The 18,417-nt window shown below is 38.4% G+C and overlaps 1 protein-coding gene, 1 long non-coding RNA gene and 1 pseudogene across 2 annotated transcripts; all 3 read left to right on the top strand.

The window, feature by feature from the left end:
- The first annotated feature begins 2,557 nt into the window (after positions 1 to 2,557).
- On the top strand, positions 2,558 to 3,375 carry LOC144644540 (uncharacterized). Its single transcript, XR_013569131.1, has 2 exons — positions 2,558 to 2,730; positions 3,206 to 3,375. It is a non-coding gene; the product is annotated as an uncharacterized LOC144644540 (long non-coding RNA).
- A 1,885-nt stretch (positions 3,376 to 5,260) lies between these two features.
- Positions 5,261 to 13,217, top strand: LOC144644539 (uncharacterized). Its single transcript, XM_078504050.1, has 7 exons — positions 5,261 to 6,108; positions 8,947 to 8,974; positions 9,834 to 9,891; positions 10,190 to 10,319; positions 11,201 to 11,281; positions 11,595 to 11,801; positions 11,915 to 13,217. Exons 1-7 carry the CDS (start codon positions 5,830 to 5,832, stop codon positions 12,155 to 12,157), a joined length of 1,026 nt encoding a protein of 341 aa, XP_078360176.1. The 5' UTR covers positions 5,261 to 5,829; the 3' UTR covers positions 12,158 to 13,217.
- Positions 13,218 to 14,801: 1,584 nt separating this feature from the next.
- Positions 14,802 to 17,890, top strand: LOC144644536 (putative serine incorporator pseudogene; annotated as a pseudogene).
- Positions 17,891 to 18,417: the final 527 nt, after the last annotated feature.

Below are 18,417 nucleotides of genomic sequence, written 5' to 3'. Positions count from 1 at the left end.
GAAAAATCGTTCACCGTGTAACAAGGTACCGGGGACGATTTTTTGCGCAACATTTTATTCGGCAACACTTCGCTGCGAGTCTTATGCACCGAGCACAGATCAAAAGGGAATTTTGGGTCGCAATATTTGAACTGAAGTCGCATTCCAGGAGCGGTTATTGATATGGTACCGCTACACCAATAAGAGAGGGAGAGCTATGGCGAAAACATACCGTTTCCATAGACGGAGAACTTTCATCTGCTTGTATCCTTTGTGTCTCAAAATGCGCACACGTTTGTTCAGTATATTATCGATGACTCCAGTTAACATGTTACAACATACTGTAACGGTGCGGCCAAATGTGTGCAACACTTGTGCACAACGATGTTGCGCTTTGTTACGTTGAAATGTTACGTACGTTTGGTCAGCTCCTTGAAATCTCGCAGTGTTGGGTTGAAATGTTGTGTGCGTTTGGCCAGGCATTTTAAGATATGTTAAGAAATGTTAACGAGATGAGGACCGCCCTGCGAGCAGAGCCTCTTTTAACTTCCCCGCGGCTGAGAATTGTCAAGTATATCAGCGGAAAAGAAAGGGCTCTGCTGGCAGGGTGGGTGGAGACAAAGATGCGTCAGTCAGACCGCACGTTAATCAGTTCAAACTGGTGCTCACGCAGATGAGCGCGTTGTAAAAAAAATCAAGTGTTGCGGCCTTTATGACGTCAGTACTTTTCAGTTCCGTTCGTACGGCGAAGTGAAACGAGTTTAACCAAAAATCCTTTTACTATCCATGGTTTAACCGTGTTGTGCACACGGAAGAAAAAGACACCTACGAAACATGACAGTGTTATTAATTTTAGTGTTTTTAACTGTGACTGCGTTAGGAACCTTGTCTGTTTCGGCAAATGCCAACAAGGAAGGTAAGATTTATAATTAAAAGAAGACGCAAAGTTTCGTTTATTCGCAAAGCGTTAGGCCTGGTTCAGATGTGCAATGCTAACGCAAGAAAAATATACATATAAGCTTGCACAACGAAGATAAATGTAAGCGTCGTATAAAGTATAGCGGTATTTTTAACTTTTCATTGAACTCGTACTTTGAGCTCGTCGTTTTTTTATAGCTTTTACTGTTTTAAAACGCAGTAGTCTTTAATCGCAGATTTTTATTCTTGAAAAACATCGCAACTTTCGAAAGGAAGTCTAAGTTTAATGTTAAACATCTGCTACTATTAGGGCTTTGAATGTCAGAAGGCAGTAAAACTAGTCGGTTGAAGTCATATTGACTTAATCAGCTGTAGAAGATTACTTTTGTGAGGATCGGTCTTGTTGCTCAGTATGGCTGTTTGCCTGTTTGGCGTAATAATTTTAAAGCCCCACAAACGCGCTGTGCGGAAGCAGCACATGCACGCGCTTAAAAAGGGAACTGCAGTTGGTCTGCAGGTCTACAGTACCATGCAAACATTTATTTCTTACTTCTTTGATTAATAACCGCAACACAGAATTTGGACTGAAACTTCTCCGAATCAAACTACACACACCAGAAACATCTCTCCACTTGCATACAGTTGAGCTTTACTGAAATTCGCGCACGAGCGCGTTAAGAACGTAAATTGACGCGTGTACTGTTTGATTTCGTCAACCCATTTAAATCAACCGGTGTGAACGTTAGGCGCGTGCTCCAGTTGACACTGCTACAGAAACTGTTTTGTCTGCGAGTAGTGTTATTTTTTAAGACAAACCACAGAGATTGCTCCGGTCCCCAGGATGAAGTGACTGACATCGGGACAGAAGGATGGGCGTACCCGAAACGTAAGCTCGTTTAAATTTTATTGTGTATATTTAAGTTTGTAAAAGATTGGTAGATTGATCGAATAACAAGTACGCGCATGTCGGCCAAACAACCTTTTAAAATTGCTTTAAAATATCATCGGGCAATCATTGAGCGTACTATTCCGATATAGCTTTCGTTTTTTCTCTAAATTACAATCGATGTGCAAATGAATGCATGGTGTAGAGTTCTGTAATGAATTTCTATATCAATCGACAAATTCTCCCAAGATCTTTTAGGTTTAAACGTTCAAATAACAGGTGGTCGCCCGCACAACATTCACGGGAACAATGTTTCTGCAAATTGTTTCCAAAATTTCTCCTTGCTTGTAAGTGCCTTTATCAGACTGCAGGCATGTAATGGAAAGTTTGGTATTTTTGAACCTTTTTGGCCAAAGAGCGTCTCGAAATTAAATATATATTTTTCGTGCAATAAGGTAGTGGTGATGATTGGGTGCTTTTGCGCCGCTCATGATCATGCGCTTCTCCGGGCGATCCGGCCCTTGGCGCGCTTCCGTCCATGTGTTGTCTCCCTCCCCCCACCCTGGGACACCCGGGACTCCCCTCTCTCGGGCGGTTCCCCGGTCGGTTCCCCCCCGGTCGCGGCTCCCTCCCTCCCCCGGGCCGCCCTCGGCGGGCGGTCCCCCCTCCCCCCCCCCGGGGGCCCCCACTCCCGGGGCATGTGGCCTCGTCGCCAATGTCTCGGTGTCCGCGACATTCGGGCCGGACAGGTTCGCACAATTTCAACCTTTGGCTTGTACAATGTGAATTTGTTTATTAACAGTTTTAGGTATCTGGACACGATTCCAGATCAAGATGACAAACTGGTCATGGCAAGACACGTTTGATGTAATGATCAATTCCTGGTTGATTAATTATTTGTCCATCGCTTTTTACCTTACTATTCACTACATTATGGAGATGAGGAGGTAAGAGATTAAGCTTACTGTGATACGAAAGGTTTCAAGGTTGTTGACGAGATCATTACTAAAAGTTTACGAATTTACAATTTCCTTAGCAAATTTTTGAATGCGCACGTATGACACTAAAAAGAATAGTTCTATTATTTGGTGAAACTTCATTCTTTTAAGTTTCAATTGAAAATACAACATTTTTCTTAAAAATACCTTCTCTTAAAATATTAGTTACGACTTCCAAAAGTCGGAAAGTTAGTTATATCAACGCTATGTAGAAAAATTTTAAACTTTAACAGCTAGAACTCGTTGCATCATCAAAAATACAACTGGGCAGAGCTCTTGGCTCTTCAAAGTGCACTTGCATTTAAACTTGCTTCTGCATGTTCTTTGGTGCTCATAAATAAGTAATAATGTCCAGTGCATGTGTGTTGTATCAATTGACACCATTGCGATTAAAAATAGTTCTTGTTGGTTTTCTATTTGGCAGGTCGATGTGCAAACTTCACAAAAGTGAATTAAAGAAACAACGGGACCGAGTACAAAGACTTGAACTTGCGCGCGAACGAGCAGCTCAGCCGAAACCATGGCGACCGAAACCGAAAAAGAAACGTCACAAAAAGAAAGATGATTGGAGTAAGAAATAACGATTGACTTGAATATCTGATGAGGACTATTTCCTTCACCTTGTTCTATTTTGTTTTTTTTTTTTTTTTATTGTTTTGGTTTTTTTTTTAGTGTGTTTCCCAAAGCTCAATGCACTTCACAATTTAACTCACGGGATGAGACAGCACGTTCTGCTGAATGAAAAAAAAACTATATATTTTATCCTTTTTTGACTTGTTATGCAACCTTTTCTTAAAAGTTTGAAAGGATGAACGTCATTAATTTTAGGGGAAGATTAAAATGGCCGGAATTTTAGACGAGTAGGGGCCAGAATTTGCTCCAGTTATCTGACCAAATCCGTGGCGTATATGTTTTGTTTATCGCCTTCCCCTTTCTTATCGTTAATTTTATCAGGGTTTTCTGGAATGGCTTTAAAGTTGTTCGCACGAGGGTGTTTTTCCCCTGACAGTTTATCTTATCTCTTTGGTTTTCGCTTTCTTTTTAATTCTGTTAATTTTACGTCAACAAATCTGCCAGCTATAGAGGCTTACTATGAAATTGCGGTATATTAAGAATTTGTTTGGCTGTATTGCGATATTTGTCGACTTTTTTTGCGGTTATACGGTGTTCAGCAACCCCCCATGTCCCCCTCCCACGACTTTGTACATTTCCCATTATGGGTTTCAGTGATGTTCAGAGTTGTGCGGCCTTACCCCACAGAATACTGTTCGTGTGGGGTGAAGACAACTTGCTGCCATAAGATAGCAGTTGAAAAAAGCCTTGGTCTACCCGCTTCGCCTACTCGTCAAAATGGCGTCGAAAACCGTGATAAGGCCTATTGACTAGAGTGATTACTTTGGTTTTGGTTTTCTGTGACTCAATTGAAACTCACTCTATTTGTCATCCCGTCTCATTCTGGTTCCTTCTACGCCGCCGAGAAAGAGGAGCTTTAAATAATAAATAACTTACAAGGCGGTAAAACACATTTAAATGAAGCGATTGCATCTTAACACCTATCAATTAGTGCAAAAAACTTGACCGTGTGAAAGTTTGGAGAGTGTTCAGAATTTCTTTGATAGAAAAGAAACCGCCGGAAATCACTTCTTTGACTGTGCTTGACTAGCAAAGAAAGCCGAAAAAAGTTTCTATGCCTGAAATTTGAGAAATCACGATGAAAATAAGACAAGTTAACTGATGGACTTATCACTCAAAGACGGTCGTTATGGGAATCCAAGAATTATTTGCAGTTTAGCCAATAAACGACCAACATAAGAAAGTTTTCTCAGGATAAGAATAGTTCTGTATCTCAAAATATTCCTTCTTAAGTAAAGACGGAAAATGTAGACGGAAGGGGATATCAGTCATAAAACTCCGATGTTTTTCCTGCTTCTTTAATTGCAATGGCTTAAAATTGGCACACAAAAACATCTGCGAGCATTCATTTTACAATCATTCTATACATGATGCATAAATATGCACCTTTTGTCAGTAAAATTGTTGTTGTTGTTTCTCATTTCGGTGAAAGAGGATGTTGAAACAATAGTTATATAAGGAGATTTAACGCCACGGGACGGTTACATAAAAACGGCTTCATGACAAACCGAACAAGTAGAAAATGCGAAGAGGCATAGCTTTTTGTACCGATCTCGTTGCCTTTAAAAGTGACTTTTAAAGTCATTATCAAAAGCCGTCATGAAACGTCTAAAGTGCTTTAATATTCCAACAATGATGTGATATGCTTTGTTTTAAGAGTGCCTGCATGTTTCTTTTAAGAAATCTCCTGTGAACGCATTAGATATCATTTTTTCACTCATCCTGCGAGCGAAATATTTAACACTTATTAATAAGAAATATAGTGAGCCGAGCTAAATATTTTTTTAAGCTAAAACACCAATTTTTATTACTGACGTCGAAATATTTTTCTTTTTTAAAGAAGTAAATTACCCTAATAAGACTTTAATCAATTTTTTCCTGCCCCATGTAGGCCTTTATTAAACAAATGGGCGCCGTTTCTTCACATAAATTGGCCAAAACGTGTTTTAGGGTGACACTATTTACACTACTCGCAATTTTACCCATGTTTTCCTCTCACGTTTGTTATATTAAATTGAGTATCATTCACATTATGACGCGAACTGCCAAAACAAAATGGAACAGCTAATTTTATTGATTCATGTAAAGTGCGTAAAGCGCTCTTTTGTTACGTCAGTGCTGAGTTGTCGGAAATTCCCAATTTCCAATTCTAATTTGTCATTTAACTACCCGCGTTCCTTTTCAAGGCTTTCGGCTTAATTCACAAAAGAAAACAGCCCGTATGCTGAACAATAGACACGTAAAGTTTATTGGTCATCATAAAAAGATGAGAAACTGAAATTGTCACGCAGAAAAAAAATAGCTCTAAGTTGCTTCTCATAGCGATTAATTCTTTTAAGATATTTTGACATCAAGAAAACATTTCGCGGCAGTGATGTCTCGCCTTTAAATATTACCGGACTAAAAGTGGTTAATATGCTTTTAGCGGCAATTTTTATCTTGTTTTTGTACAAAATTTCGCTCGGCGCCTCAACAACGCAGGAAGATGGCTACTTCCCTGGTAATGCAGAAAGAACGATTTTCAACGTGGATTGGATGTCTTGCCTTTACGCTTGCCACGACGAGCCAAGATGTATCTCGTACAACTTCTTTAAAGAAAACAAGACTTGCGAGATAAACTCCAGTGGTATAAAGAAACAATGCGACAGCAAGTCGGTGATATTTTCAAGAGGCTGGATATTCCACCAGATAAGGGTAAGTGTAATCTAAGTTATTGATTGGAAACTTTTTACTTTATATCACAGTTTAGTTACGTTTATGAGGCTTCTGCCAAAATAACTTTTAACGCAAATCGGGTTGTGCAGTCGAACATTTGGTACGCAACTGAATTATGGCGGCATGTGAGCTTTAGTATATAACTTAGTCGTAATTAAAGGAAGCCGAAATACGCGAGTGACCTGGAAAATTCAAACTTACAATATTTCAAGTTAATTATATTCCGATCGCCAAAAAAAAATCAGCTCATTACTTTAAAATTGCGATGAAAGAAACAGCATTTTAAATACTCGCCCAAGAATTCACTAAATTTCAAAGTTTATGATAGCTTGAATTTCGGCGAAGTTTATGATAATTTACCTAAAACTGTCAAATGCTGCACTGACCATAAATAATTTAACGACGTTGGTATATGTATTGTCATTATACACAAAATCACCCATTAAATGTTTTTAGCCAAGCTTAAATCGGGTAATGCGTATTATCCAAAGCGCGTGAGACGAAATAAAAGCGGCTAAAAATCGAGAAAAAAGGATATAAAATAAAACATATTATTAAGGGAAAATATTTTGCAATGTTCTTGTATTTGTATTATTTGAGGAGAAAAAAAAAACACACAAAGAGAACATTAAAGCGCTCATGTAGTGCCAATCTCTTAAGAATATATCGAAGTGAGAACCTTTTTCCCTTAACGGGTTTGAGGAAAATTTGCCTTTCATTTTCAGTTATTTTTAACAATTTTCGTATTTATCCCCTTCAATTCCAAGCCAACAAAAATATATGCTTTCTCATAGTTCTCTGTCTGAAACATGCCCGAATTTTCTTTATGTCCTTTAATACATTTATGACAAATTAAATCAACCAAGTTCTCTGAGAGTCCACGACGTACGTATTCCGCCACTCAAAAATTTTGCTCATTTATTGTGTTAAAAATTAATTTTCCTCCTCGAATAACTACGCGACAATTGGAAGACGAGAATATTAATACAAAGAGTTCAATTCTTTTAATTTCCTTCGACCCAAAAGGCAAAAGATAAAACAACAACAAATTTAATTTCGCGGTAACCTTTAATTGATAAATTTGTAATTTGTGTTATGATATGGGCAATACGAGAATCATTTGTAACATAATGTTATTTCCGACAGAGGCAGGACTTTCAATCGTTGAATAGCAAGCAGCACTTATGAATGTATTGTTTGAACTAGCTTAAGTATCCAATATTTCAGAAGCCTTCATTTTATTTTGCTACCAGCTTCAAATTATGCAATTTACCAAAACAGTACGCATGGTCAATTTAATAAAACACGTTTTTAATGTGTCAAATTTTCGAGTAGAACCTAGCAATTGGTGCGTGTGAATAGTATGATTATGTTTACAGAGCCAACGGCTAAGGAAAAAAAGAGCAAATATTTGGATTTTAAGGAAGATTTTATGAAGAATTTTGAAATATTTATTCAACAGCAATAAAGACATTCTATTGGTTGTCGTGGAAACAAACTTAAAAGCACCCGAAGCGAAAAGTTCCCAAAGGTAGTTAACTGAGAAAGAAACAATATGATGACTGTACTATAGATATTTTACAGAATCTAGGATTTCCTCGATGAAATATAGCTCCGTATTCCATAAAAACGTGGTCTTTCAACCGGATACTAAAACAGAATTTTGTTTTAAAATTAAATTATTAAAATTCTAATATGTAAAAAAAGACCACGAACACGTGAAGTTTTAATTTTTTTCCTAAAGTTACAATGTTACTAATCAGCGACGAAAAAAAATAATAGGATTCAGTTGAAAATTTATGAAGTTACAATTTTTTCTGGGTTATTATTCCTTTTAATTTCCAGCTTGCAATTCTTTTTTATAGCAATTCTTTTTACCCCTGATATTGTGAAAGTAGAAATTGGAATTGGAATCGGTGGCCAAGGCCATTAGGAAACCCAGGTTCTTTTTAAGTGAACGGTTTATCCAAGCGATGTTATGTTACAAAATATCGATTGAACAAATTGGGTTTTCTTCACTGATTAAAACGTTACTTTATGCTCTAGCTGGACTGCCGGTTGGTCAGCTTCATTTGAAAGGGCTAGGGGATAGCTTCGTGTGATTTATCTGAAAATTTTGCTTTGTGCGCATGCCCCAGGAAAACATGCTTGCCTCTTACAGCATACGGGAATGCTAATTCTGAGAGATGGTTTCAATGTCTTGACTGAATAACAGCCAGATATGGGCTTCTGCAGTCTAAAGATCATAAATCGGTCCGAACGTACCTCTGCTCATCATAGCCTAGCTAAGGGAAGAGAAACATAGTTTGATGTAATGTACCCAAGTCAAAACCTTATCGGGAAGAAGAACTTTCAAACATGCTGGGGCAAGTGACTGGAACTCGCTACCTATAGAATGAAAACAAATAAACTATCTTCTTTTAAACTACAACTCTTTAAACATCTGAAAGAAATTGACATTAAGAATCATAAATGCTCAGTCTATTTTTTTTTTTATATATACCAATGCATTTGATATATTTTAAAGTAGTTTTAGGTAAATTATATGTATTGTAATTTTAATCTTAATTTTATTACTGGACATCTTGTTAGACCAGCATTTTTTATAAATGCTGATAGATTTCTTTCCAGTTTAAATAAAGCTTTTATTATTATTATTATTATTATTATTATTATTATTATTATTATTATTATTATTATTATTATTAAAAGAAACTCAACTTGTATTTTTTCTGAAATCATCCGGCTTGATAATAAATGTAGATGGGTAAAAGCTAATAAGTGACTCATCCTTTTCTTGTTCTGTATTCACTTTAGCCGGTTCCAGAAGAAAAACCTGAACCAGGTATTTATGGCAGCTTAATGTAAATCCCTAATAGAGCGGTTTTCACTTGAGTGTCGAAAGTTAATGCGTTTGCTTTGGTTTGCATTGCTACTTAGTGATTGGCTTAAATCTCGCGCACTCTCCCTCAGACTAACCAAAACTCGTGCTCGCTCGCGCCGTTCCCGCGCTTCGTGCCGGCTACATGTATTTGCTTCGAGTTTTGTGGTTCACTGGATTGTCTGCGTCCTGTTGGCAGAGTAATTACTTTGGTTTTGGTTTACGACACTCAACTGAAAACTGCTCTAAGAATTAAAAGTTCAGTTGCAATTGCACTGAGCGAGCTTCTCAGCTAACCGTAATCACTCTTTGCAAAGTGAAGCTAGGCAGCAAATTTGCCGTGAAAATGGTTTGTTTTTATTTCTGTATTACGTAACACAAATTGGCTGGTCAAGAGAAAATAATTGTAAAAAGCAGTTTTGTCGTGAAATGATTAATGGTACTATAACTTGGCTCAAGTTTGAGTTCTATTACTGTTTTTTGTTTCTGGTCAGAGTAACTAATCAGCTCGGTTTATTTTTGTTTTCCACTGAAACACTGTTCTTCCCCTGTTAGCTTTCCTTGAATTTGAAAACGAAATTTCACTTTATTAGTTTTAACTATGTTTTTTCACTTTAAAAGCTTTTGTTAGCTTTTTTCAATTTATTTCTAGAATATAATATATGGTTTGAACCTTGGAGTATTAGAAGTTCGCATAGCGAACTGTTGGTCCCTAAAAACAGTTCTTTTCAGAACTACACTTCGCAGGACGAGATCTCACGTTATACGAACGTATTTCACGAATCTTCTGATTTTTTTCCATTACCTTTCACTCTCTTTACAGAATTAGGAGATGATCCTAGCAAACCAGCTAAGTCTTGCCAAGAAATCTTTACTGAAAGGTAGTAAGTTATATTATGAAAAGTAGCTGTTTATTGATAATGATAATAAATATTTAACGTCTTTATTGCTTCAAAGTCTTTACCAAAATTTTTTTATAACGTTCTGTATACATTTTTGTGTGATGACTTAACGCTTTTTGACAAAAGGAGTAGGTTGTAGCCTTCTTTTTCAGCATTAGATTGTAGATTGTACAGCGCAGAATTCTGCAGGGAGTGGGCTTTGAAGATTTTCCTGTCCTGTTTATCTAGCAAGTCCTATAGCTGTAGGCTGTCCATTTTTCTTTTCTTTTTCACGTAGAAATGTTGCCAGTGGTGCTTATTACATAAAACCCCATGACCAAACAAGCCTGATTTATTGCAAAATGGAAAACACGCCGGAGTGCGGCGATGGAGGCTGGACGCTAGCTATGAAAATAAACGGCAGCAAGGTACGTGATATTCAAAGCACAAGAAAGTTTTTACTGTTAAACAACTTTTAAAACTAGCAATGAGCCTGTTGCTAATCTTAATTGATGTAGCTAACCTACATCGCAGGATATCCGTTATGTACGGGTGACGGATAACAATAATATTCTGACCATATATGGAAAACGTGCGCATTTATGATTGTTATTAAAACTAGCAATGGTATATTGTAATCTCTGCGTTTTGATTGGTTAACAGGCATTGGTATATGAGCTCATATACCATCAGGACCACAAATATGGTAGCCGATACGCGTCAACAAAAACAGCTGGGAAGCTCAAATATTGCAATTCTTTGGGCGTCTTTAATAAAGCAATTATTCCACTCGCGCTTGTTGGATATGAGATCGTTATAGCTAACTAGGCGCGTAATATCTACCATCTCATATCCAACGCGCGCTTGTGGAATCGGAGCGCGCGCTTAGTTTTTATTGACTTTATCAACCAAAATCTTCAATAAACTACTGAATTCTAGTGATACTTATATTCTGTGTTTTTAAATAGATCAGCCACTGGGAGACGGCTCGATCTCGGTTTCTATTGACTTCATAGAGCTTGTTGTCTAGTTGTTAAATAGAAAACAGTGAGGGAAACAGTCAAATTCGAAATAAGAAACAAAAGTACTGCCGAATTATTAGTTTCTTGGAGTTTATGAGTAAATTTTCTCTGTTTCATTTATTTTTTGTTGATCGCATGAAAGATATTTAAACCACGCTTTGGCGGTAATGGTTGCTCAAGCATGCACATGACCGAAGAAGTGCGCAATTCTTCGTTTGGGAGTGACATGATCAATAGAGCTCTCTGCATGTTGGTTTGTTGAAATAATCCCTGTGATTTTATTGTAGGCGACGTTCAAATACTCCTCTGAACTGTGGACAAACACAAACCCCTACAATGAAGCAGGAGGAAAAGATCTCAGCAATACGGTATTAAAATAAATCTGTTTCGAGTTTCAGTTCAGAAGATGTTCTAGGAATTAAAAGATAAATAAAATACTTCGAATTGGGTGCTAACAGGTTTTTTCCAGGTAATCGAAACAATTTCCCACAACACTGTACCCATTTATACACCTGGTTAAAGAGACTTAACGGAAGAATCCGGGAAGACTGTGAAATTAATGTAACTGAAAAACCATTATAACTGATTAAAAATGAGCCACATTTGTCTAAGGTCATTCCGTGAAATTAAGTTTAACATAGAAATTGTTTGAAAATTTTAAATAATTTTCCTTCTTTACAGGAAACAAAATTTGCCTTCTTTGCCACTGCTACTTTCCAGGAAGGCTTATGTGTTGGAATGAAAGTTAACGGAACTACTAAATGGCTCAAGATACCCAAACGAATAAACAATCAGCTCTTTGGGATATTTTCCGCTGGAAATAGCGATGTGAAACTAAACATTGAGCGCTCAAAATGGAAATCATTAATAAACGGATCATCTATGCATGTAAGTACGAAAAAAAAGTACATTGCAAACAGTGTTACATGGCAAACAATGAAGTATCCCTTTGGATCTACCCTTTTTTTTATTTTCGGCACTTTACAATTTTTCTCATTTAGAATGGATGCAGTACCGCCAAGGAAGGGTTTAACTTTGAAGACAGCTCTGCAAAAGTCCGAATAGGTATGATAGGATATAAGAACTGCGGAGGCGGAGGCGAGGCCACGTCAAGGATTGGGTTTGGGACCGAGGGGAGCAGCGGAGGAATGGACTCCAGCAACTCGTGTGGGAACGAGGCTACTTCTGGCGCTGATAACGGTGAAAAATCAATCAAGGCTTTCTGCTACATCTTTATTAAATAGTTTATATCTTGGCACACGGGGCACATTAATGAGTTCTTTTAGCAGTGAATAAGCAAAAACAATACGCTGTTTGTAAATTAGAGCTAGATGGAAACGCAGTGATGAAAATAACTGATATTTTTTTGCATATCATAAACGAACTGAATGATATTTAAATCAGGATAGATTTTGAAAGTATTAAATGCGAAGATCAGTTGTGCCACCATGCAACACTTTGCTTTGATAAAATATTTCGCTTCTTTTGCGCTCTTTGTAAAAGATTGAAAACAATGTCAAAAATTATCCGTACAAGAAAAGTTCCGGGGATGAGGCAAGTTTCAAGCCCGCGCAGCAAAAAAGGACAGATAGATAGGTAGGTACAGTAGATAGATTTGGCATATAAACATTTCATAGATATTAGTTATAGCATCACGTAAAACATTAAATGGTATGGCTTTCAACTTAAACAGTTATACAAGTTATATAAAGGTTGTACAGCGAACAAAACGTTTTAGGTTCCTTCGTGGCATACACAACTTTGTTCAGCGTAACTTTGTAGTTGAAGTAGAACATTGAGTCTTTTGAGAAATGTTTTAAATATATATTGTGTGATAAGTTGCCTCATGATTCACGGAGCAAGTGCTCCCGAGCCAATTGAAGATAGCTCGGACACTCGCGAGTTGTACATACGTCATGTTGCCAAGCAACGGCAGGCTCATTCAGCTATCGCAGAAAGGTTTAATCAGTCTAGTCCCTTAGGCGCTCTCGGCTCAAGGGAGTCTGGGCTCTATCTGAGGGGCGACGTCACCAAAGGCTTTGCGCGGTTATCGAAACAAAGAGAACACTGGGAGTTGTAAACAGCCTTCAAAAATAACAAAACTAATAAATATAATCAGTTCTTTCCAGTAATTGATTGTAAGTTGATAAGTATAATAATTTGATCATGAGTTGTTTTGCTATCATTTTCTTTTGTCTGATACATCTCGCATTAAAAGGTAACGTTGCCTTGTATTATTACTTAATGTGGCAATTTAGAATTACCCTGGGTGCCAGATGGGTTTTTTTTTTGCGGCGACAAAGAGCGGCGAAGCCGCGATCGTTGAGGGGGGGAGACGCGCCGACACAAGAAAAAAAAAAAAACCCCGAGGGTTTTTTCGCTCGTCACGATCGCGGCTTCGCCGCTCACAAATAGTGTCTTTCCTGCAAAAAAGAAAAAAAAACTTCTGGGACCCAGGGTAATTTAGAATATGCGATTAGTTAAAACTTTGTACTGTATTGTAGTATACGTAAATTTTGTATTTACGTCTGTAAATTGCTTTGTGTGAACGTCAATAAAAAAAACCTGTGAATTGTTCCCTTAACTTCTTACGTCAAACATCTCCGACCTAAACCAAGGGCTCGGTTGTAGATGGGAGTATAAGAGTCTATAATGGTCTTAAGACTGAATTTCAAATGCCCTAGAAAAAAAAATTAGTCTGTTCTGTTGCGTTCTATTATGTTCCATTCTTGCTCCTTGGCAATTCTTATATTTTACATCGTTTTGTTGCTTGGTTTACTACAATGATAAAACAAGCGTACCAGAAGTGTTTTCTCGTTTTTTCACTTAATTTTACCATCCACAGTTTAGTATTGTTCTGGTAATACAAATCGACATAAAAATGTTAAACAAATGCTAAAACAAGAAACGTTACGAGAACCGCAAAATCACTTCGCGGGATGGCGATATCCACTTGGAACAGTCACAGTTATCCCGCGTGCCCGAGCTTTTGATATTTTTCTCAGGGTAAAAAAAAACGTACCGAGAGGCTGTCGAGACATGACCCAAGCCGCCAAGCGAATGAAGCCTTTGGGTAAAGCTGAATTGATAACTGTCAAATGTTTTGTCTAAAACGGTAATGTTCACTGCGCCACGCGCTGTCCTCCGTTGCCTTGTATGACGGGCTCAGACGGCCGGTTATTGATTCGTTCACCTGTTGACTGGTGGCGTAATTTGGTTTCACCGCTGTCACGACCAAAAATAACAATATACTCCATGCAAGAAGTAGCTCGGGAGAAAAAAAGAAAAGTTCTGGATTATCTCGCGCGATATCCAAGTTTGTTTCAAGGAGGTTTTCGGAAAGAAAAATATTGCTTTTGCGTTTGTACCAGGCACGCGTTTGTTGGAGAATTTGGCTGGTTGTGGTTTGTGTTTCTTTGGGTTCATTTTACGCTCGATTGACCGTGGACTTCGATCACTGGGCGACTACGCAATTTTAAGGCGTTTCCAAAGTTGGACATAGTACTTTCCTCGTAAAGATCTGCAGTCGACGGAACGAACTTTGTGCGAAATAAGGAAAAAGCGACCCTGGTCATATTGCAGTACCCTTTGTATAGAATATATGGAGTTACCGGGAAATGGAGATTGAAACTTACAAACGATGGCTTATCCAAACATCAATTACCTGTTAGACTAAGTAAATCGACAAACCGCAAAAATATAACTGTGTAATTTTGCGGAAAGGAGGTAAACTCTACACGTAAACACTCTCTGGTGAATTTCTTTGCGAACAAACTGCCTTTTACAACTGAAAGGTTATTTCGTCGTCAAGCAAATTTGAGAAAATTGTTGCCTATCAGATCAACAACAACGCAAAGCTGTGAAATCTTAAAATATCACATCAAGAAATTTGCCAGTTTCAACGATTCAGCACGTTTTGTGGCCTAAAACAAATTTGGAATTCTGGTGGTTAGGTGGAAGAAAGACTGACAAACAAGGCTAAAGTTATAAAGGTTTCTCGTGGCATCGAATTACCCAAGAAGGCCTGACAAAGCTGAATGGTTTTGAGTATCCATTTGTTTATCGTTCAACCTATCCCAGAGTTCTTTATGGGTTTCTATGGGAGCAGCTCTACAGACTCTGGGCTTAGCGGAAGTAGCGAGTGAGGTCGCTTGTTGCGCAGGCTCAGCAGCGTGCAGCTTATTTTGCAAAAAGAAAGTTGGAGGCATCAGATCGAGGCTATACTTCACTGTCTTCTTACTCCTGGGTACGATTCTTTGTCTTGTAATGCTTTCTCCGAACATGCGGGTGTATCTTGATAAAGTCCCGTTTTTCTGCACAAAACTTGCTTCTAAACAGGTGTGCGACAACCTCGTGGGATATGGAGCCGTGTACAGAGTTTCCGTCGCCATGTCTGCATTCTTCTTATTGTTTTCGCTTCTCACCTACAATGTGCACTCAAAAAAACAGTTCCGCGCCAGAATTCACAATGGATTCTGGTACATCAAACTCTCCCTGTTTGTTTTGATTATAGGAATCGTATTTTACCTACCGAATACGGACCCCTTCAGCAAGATATGGATGTATATCGGACTCACAGGAGGTTTTATGTTTATTCTCATTCAAATAATTCTCGTGATCGACTTTGGTCACTCGTGGAGCATGTCTTGGGCAGAGAAGATGGACACTCTCGACACGAAGTGTTGGTACTTCTCGCTGGCGTTTTCAACAGCTTTAGTGTATTCACTTTCTGTCACGGCCGCCGTGATGTTTTATCTCTTTTTTACAAACCCGGACGACATCTCGCAGTGCAAAGCAAACACATTTTATATCAGTTTTAACGTGGGACACTGCGCGCTAGCCACAATTATCTCCATACTGCCTCGAATACAGGAAGAAACAACGGGAGCCGGTCTTCTGCAATCTTCAGTTATTACGATATACACCATGTATCTTACATGGAATACCCTTTCATCTCAACCAGACTCGAAGTGTAACCCGCTGGGCGCGGTCATACTGGAATACGATAAGGTTTCTGGAGTGAACGGGCAAGCTATATTCGGAACGCTTTTGATGTTTTCTTTGCTGGCGTTCGCATGCACTGTCCGAGCCAGTACGTCACAGCTCGGGAAACTCGGTCTGTCTTTGTCGGACAGCCCTGAATACTTGCGAAAGAGCGCCGAGAAAAATGCTAAGCATCGAAAAGGGGATAAAGATTCTAACGAGGAGGGCAAAGGCGACGAAGAACAAGAAAGAGAAGACGTTGCATACAGTTATTCTTTCTTCCATTTTGTCCTTTTTCTAGCGTCGTTACATGTGATGATGGTGATGACGAACTGGCATAGTCCAGACCAAAACGTCGATTTCAAGAAAATGATTAAGAACTGGGCAGCCGTGTGGGTGCAAATGGCATCAAGTTTTATTTGTTGTCTGGTGTACATATGGACTCTTGTGGCACCGTTAATACGCAGCACGTGGGGTCACTATCTTGGACTGGAGTTAGAGCCTGTAAGAGTTCCTAGTGCGAGAAGAGCGAGTGCTGCTCGGCTGAGAGACGATTTCAAGAAGGCTAAGGAGAAATTGAAAACATCTGAAGCTACGCCCGACAGGACTAAACCGAAGCAACAGCTCGAGCAAAATAATAAAACCAGGAAAAGAAACGTGCAAGGAACATCTGAAAATCCTCGAGCAGACGAAATTTCTGTTGTGAGTGAAGCGAGTAAATCGGAGTCTAGCGCTAAAACATTAGATCATAAAAGGACAGAACGTCAAAATTCGAATGATTTTACGCGTACAAAAATGGAAACTAATAGCCACGGACGCACAAGTGAAAAAGCCGTCGAAAGACAAAGAGATAAACACCCAGTTACACCTGCTTCGTCGGCCGATAGTACCTTGCTTTCGCGTGATATATCGGTAAATAATCGGACAGCTTCGTGTTCTTCCGACAGAACTTCGGTAGAACAAATAAAGCTTCCGAATCCTTCACTTCCAGTTCGCATACAGATTGATCATCCGTTCGAGAAAATAACACAAGAAAGTGTTTTCAAGAATAGCGTTAAGGAACCTGAAGTTTCAAAGGAAATCCTTAGACTTCAAGAGAGAATTCTCAGATTTCAGGCGAAAATCGTTAAAATCCAACATAAAATTTTATCCATACAAGAAACAGGAGAAGTGACTATTCCAAGAACAGATAACGTTACAAAACGAGGATAGTTTTCTATAGGTATAGTTTTGTAGTATTAATAGGAAAATATTTAGCGGAGTGTCACGGGTGTGAAAGTGAAAAGAAATCCTGGAGTGTTATAAAGTTAAACGGATCGTGCAACTTTGTTTTACGTCGTTCGTGTTTGTACCATGCAGCTTGTTGTTAAAATTAGGTTTACCAGTTAGCTTTTAACATGGCATAGGCTCGGAGCTGAACACGGGACTAGCGACAGCAAATTCGGCTAGCGTAGATAGTGGCGGGGTGGAGGGCTTGATTTTGGGACCTCGGACTACAAGACCAGCACAAGGCTTTACAGAGAAAGGAAGATCTTAAGTCAGAAAACGTTTTTCAATTATTTTCACAAAAACCTCGTGGCAATGTGGGATTAAAAGGCAGTACTGATACTGTAGATATTCGAAGTCTGCCTGTATGTTATTTATATCGCGTATTTTTTTACTTGTGCTGTATAAAGTCATAATGATGCTGGCTCGAATCTTGCTTTTTGGCCTTCGCGTTTCTGCGTCACTTTTTACTCGGTGACTTTTATTTTGTATTATAAGCAAGGAATTTTTTCTAAGAATTTGTATCAAACTTATATTGAAACTTATATATGGAATATGATCGCTGAAATTGCGGCGAAAAGAAAAAATGAAATTAAAAGAAAACATTTAATCCAAGAACTGCTTTGTGACTTGTGTTTTCATATACTTTTAAAGGACACAGAAAGTGTCGTCTGAAACAATTTTGCTTGCGAAAAATTGTTTCAATGGTTTATACAATCATTACACTGGAGCTCAGCTAATCTCACTTATATGAACTTAATATAGCACTGATTTCTAGGAAAATAAAGTGAATATCCTACTTCTTTTAAAAGTTAGAATCGTGGTATTTGCAGTTATGCATACGAACACCTTTTCTTGAAGATCCATTTCAATTCTCATTTCTTATTCTCGTACATTTTGTGTGATGTCAGTGGGGAGAATAAAGTGGCAAATCAAGGGAATATCGCCAGTCTGTTTGAAAGAGAATTCGAATCATAACTTTAGGATATTTAAAAATGTTATATTTAGGACCAAAAGTTCGATACCAACATGCCACTGGCGGAAAACGCAACTGTCACCTTCTTTCATGGTCTCCCAAGAATACTGAAAAACTGAGTTAATGAAAAACAGCGGGGAGAATTAAAATTAATTAAAATTCTGGCTGTGTGGGACATTGACTTTATTCTTGTGCCGGCATTGCACGGTTTTCCAAACCACTTACATGCAATGATCGTTGGAAGGAGAGGAGCCCTGCAGAATTAAAAAATCTTGCCCG

This window comes from Oculina patagonica, chromosome 2, assembly GCF_052425735.1.
Source record: "Oculina patagonica isolate OP01 chromosome 2, crgOcupat, whole genome shotgun sequence".
Classification (NCBI taxonomy): domain Eukaryota; kingdom Metazoa; phylum Cnidaria; class Anthozoa; order Scleractinia; family Oculinidae; genus Oculina; species Oculina patagonica.
The sequence above is the reverse complement of the archived record's forward strand: the minus strand, read 5'-3'. Positions and strand labels throughout refer to the sequence as shown.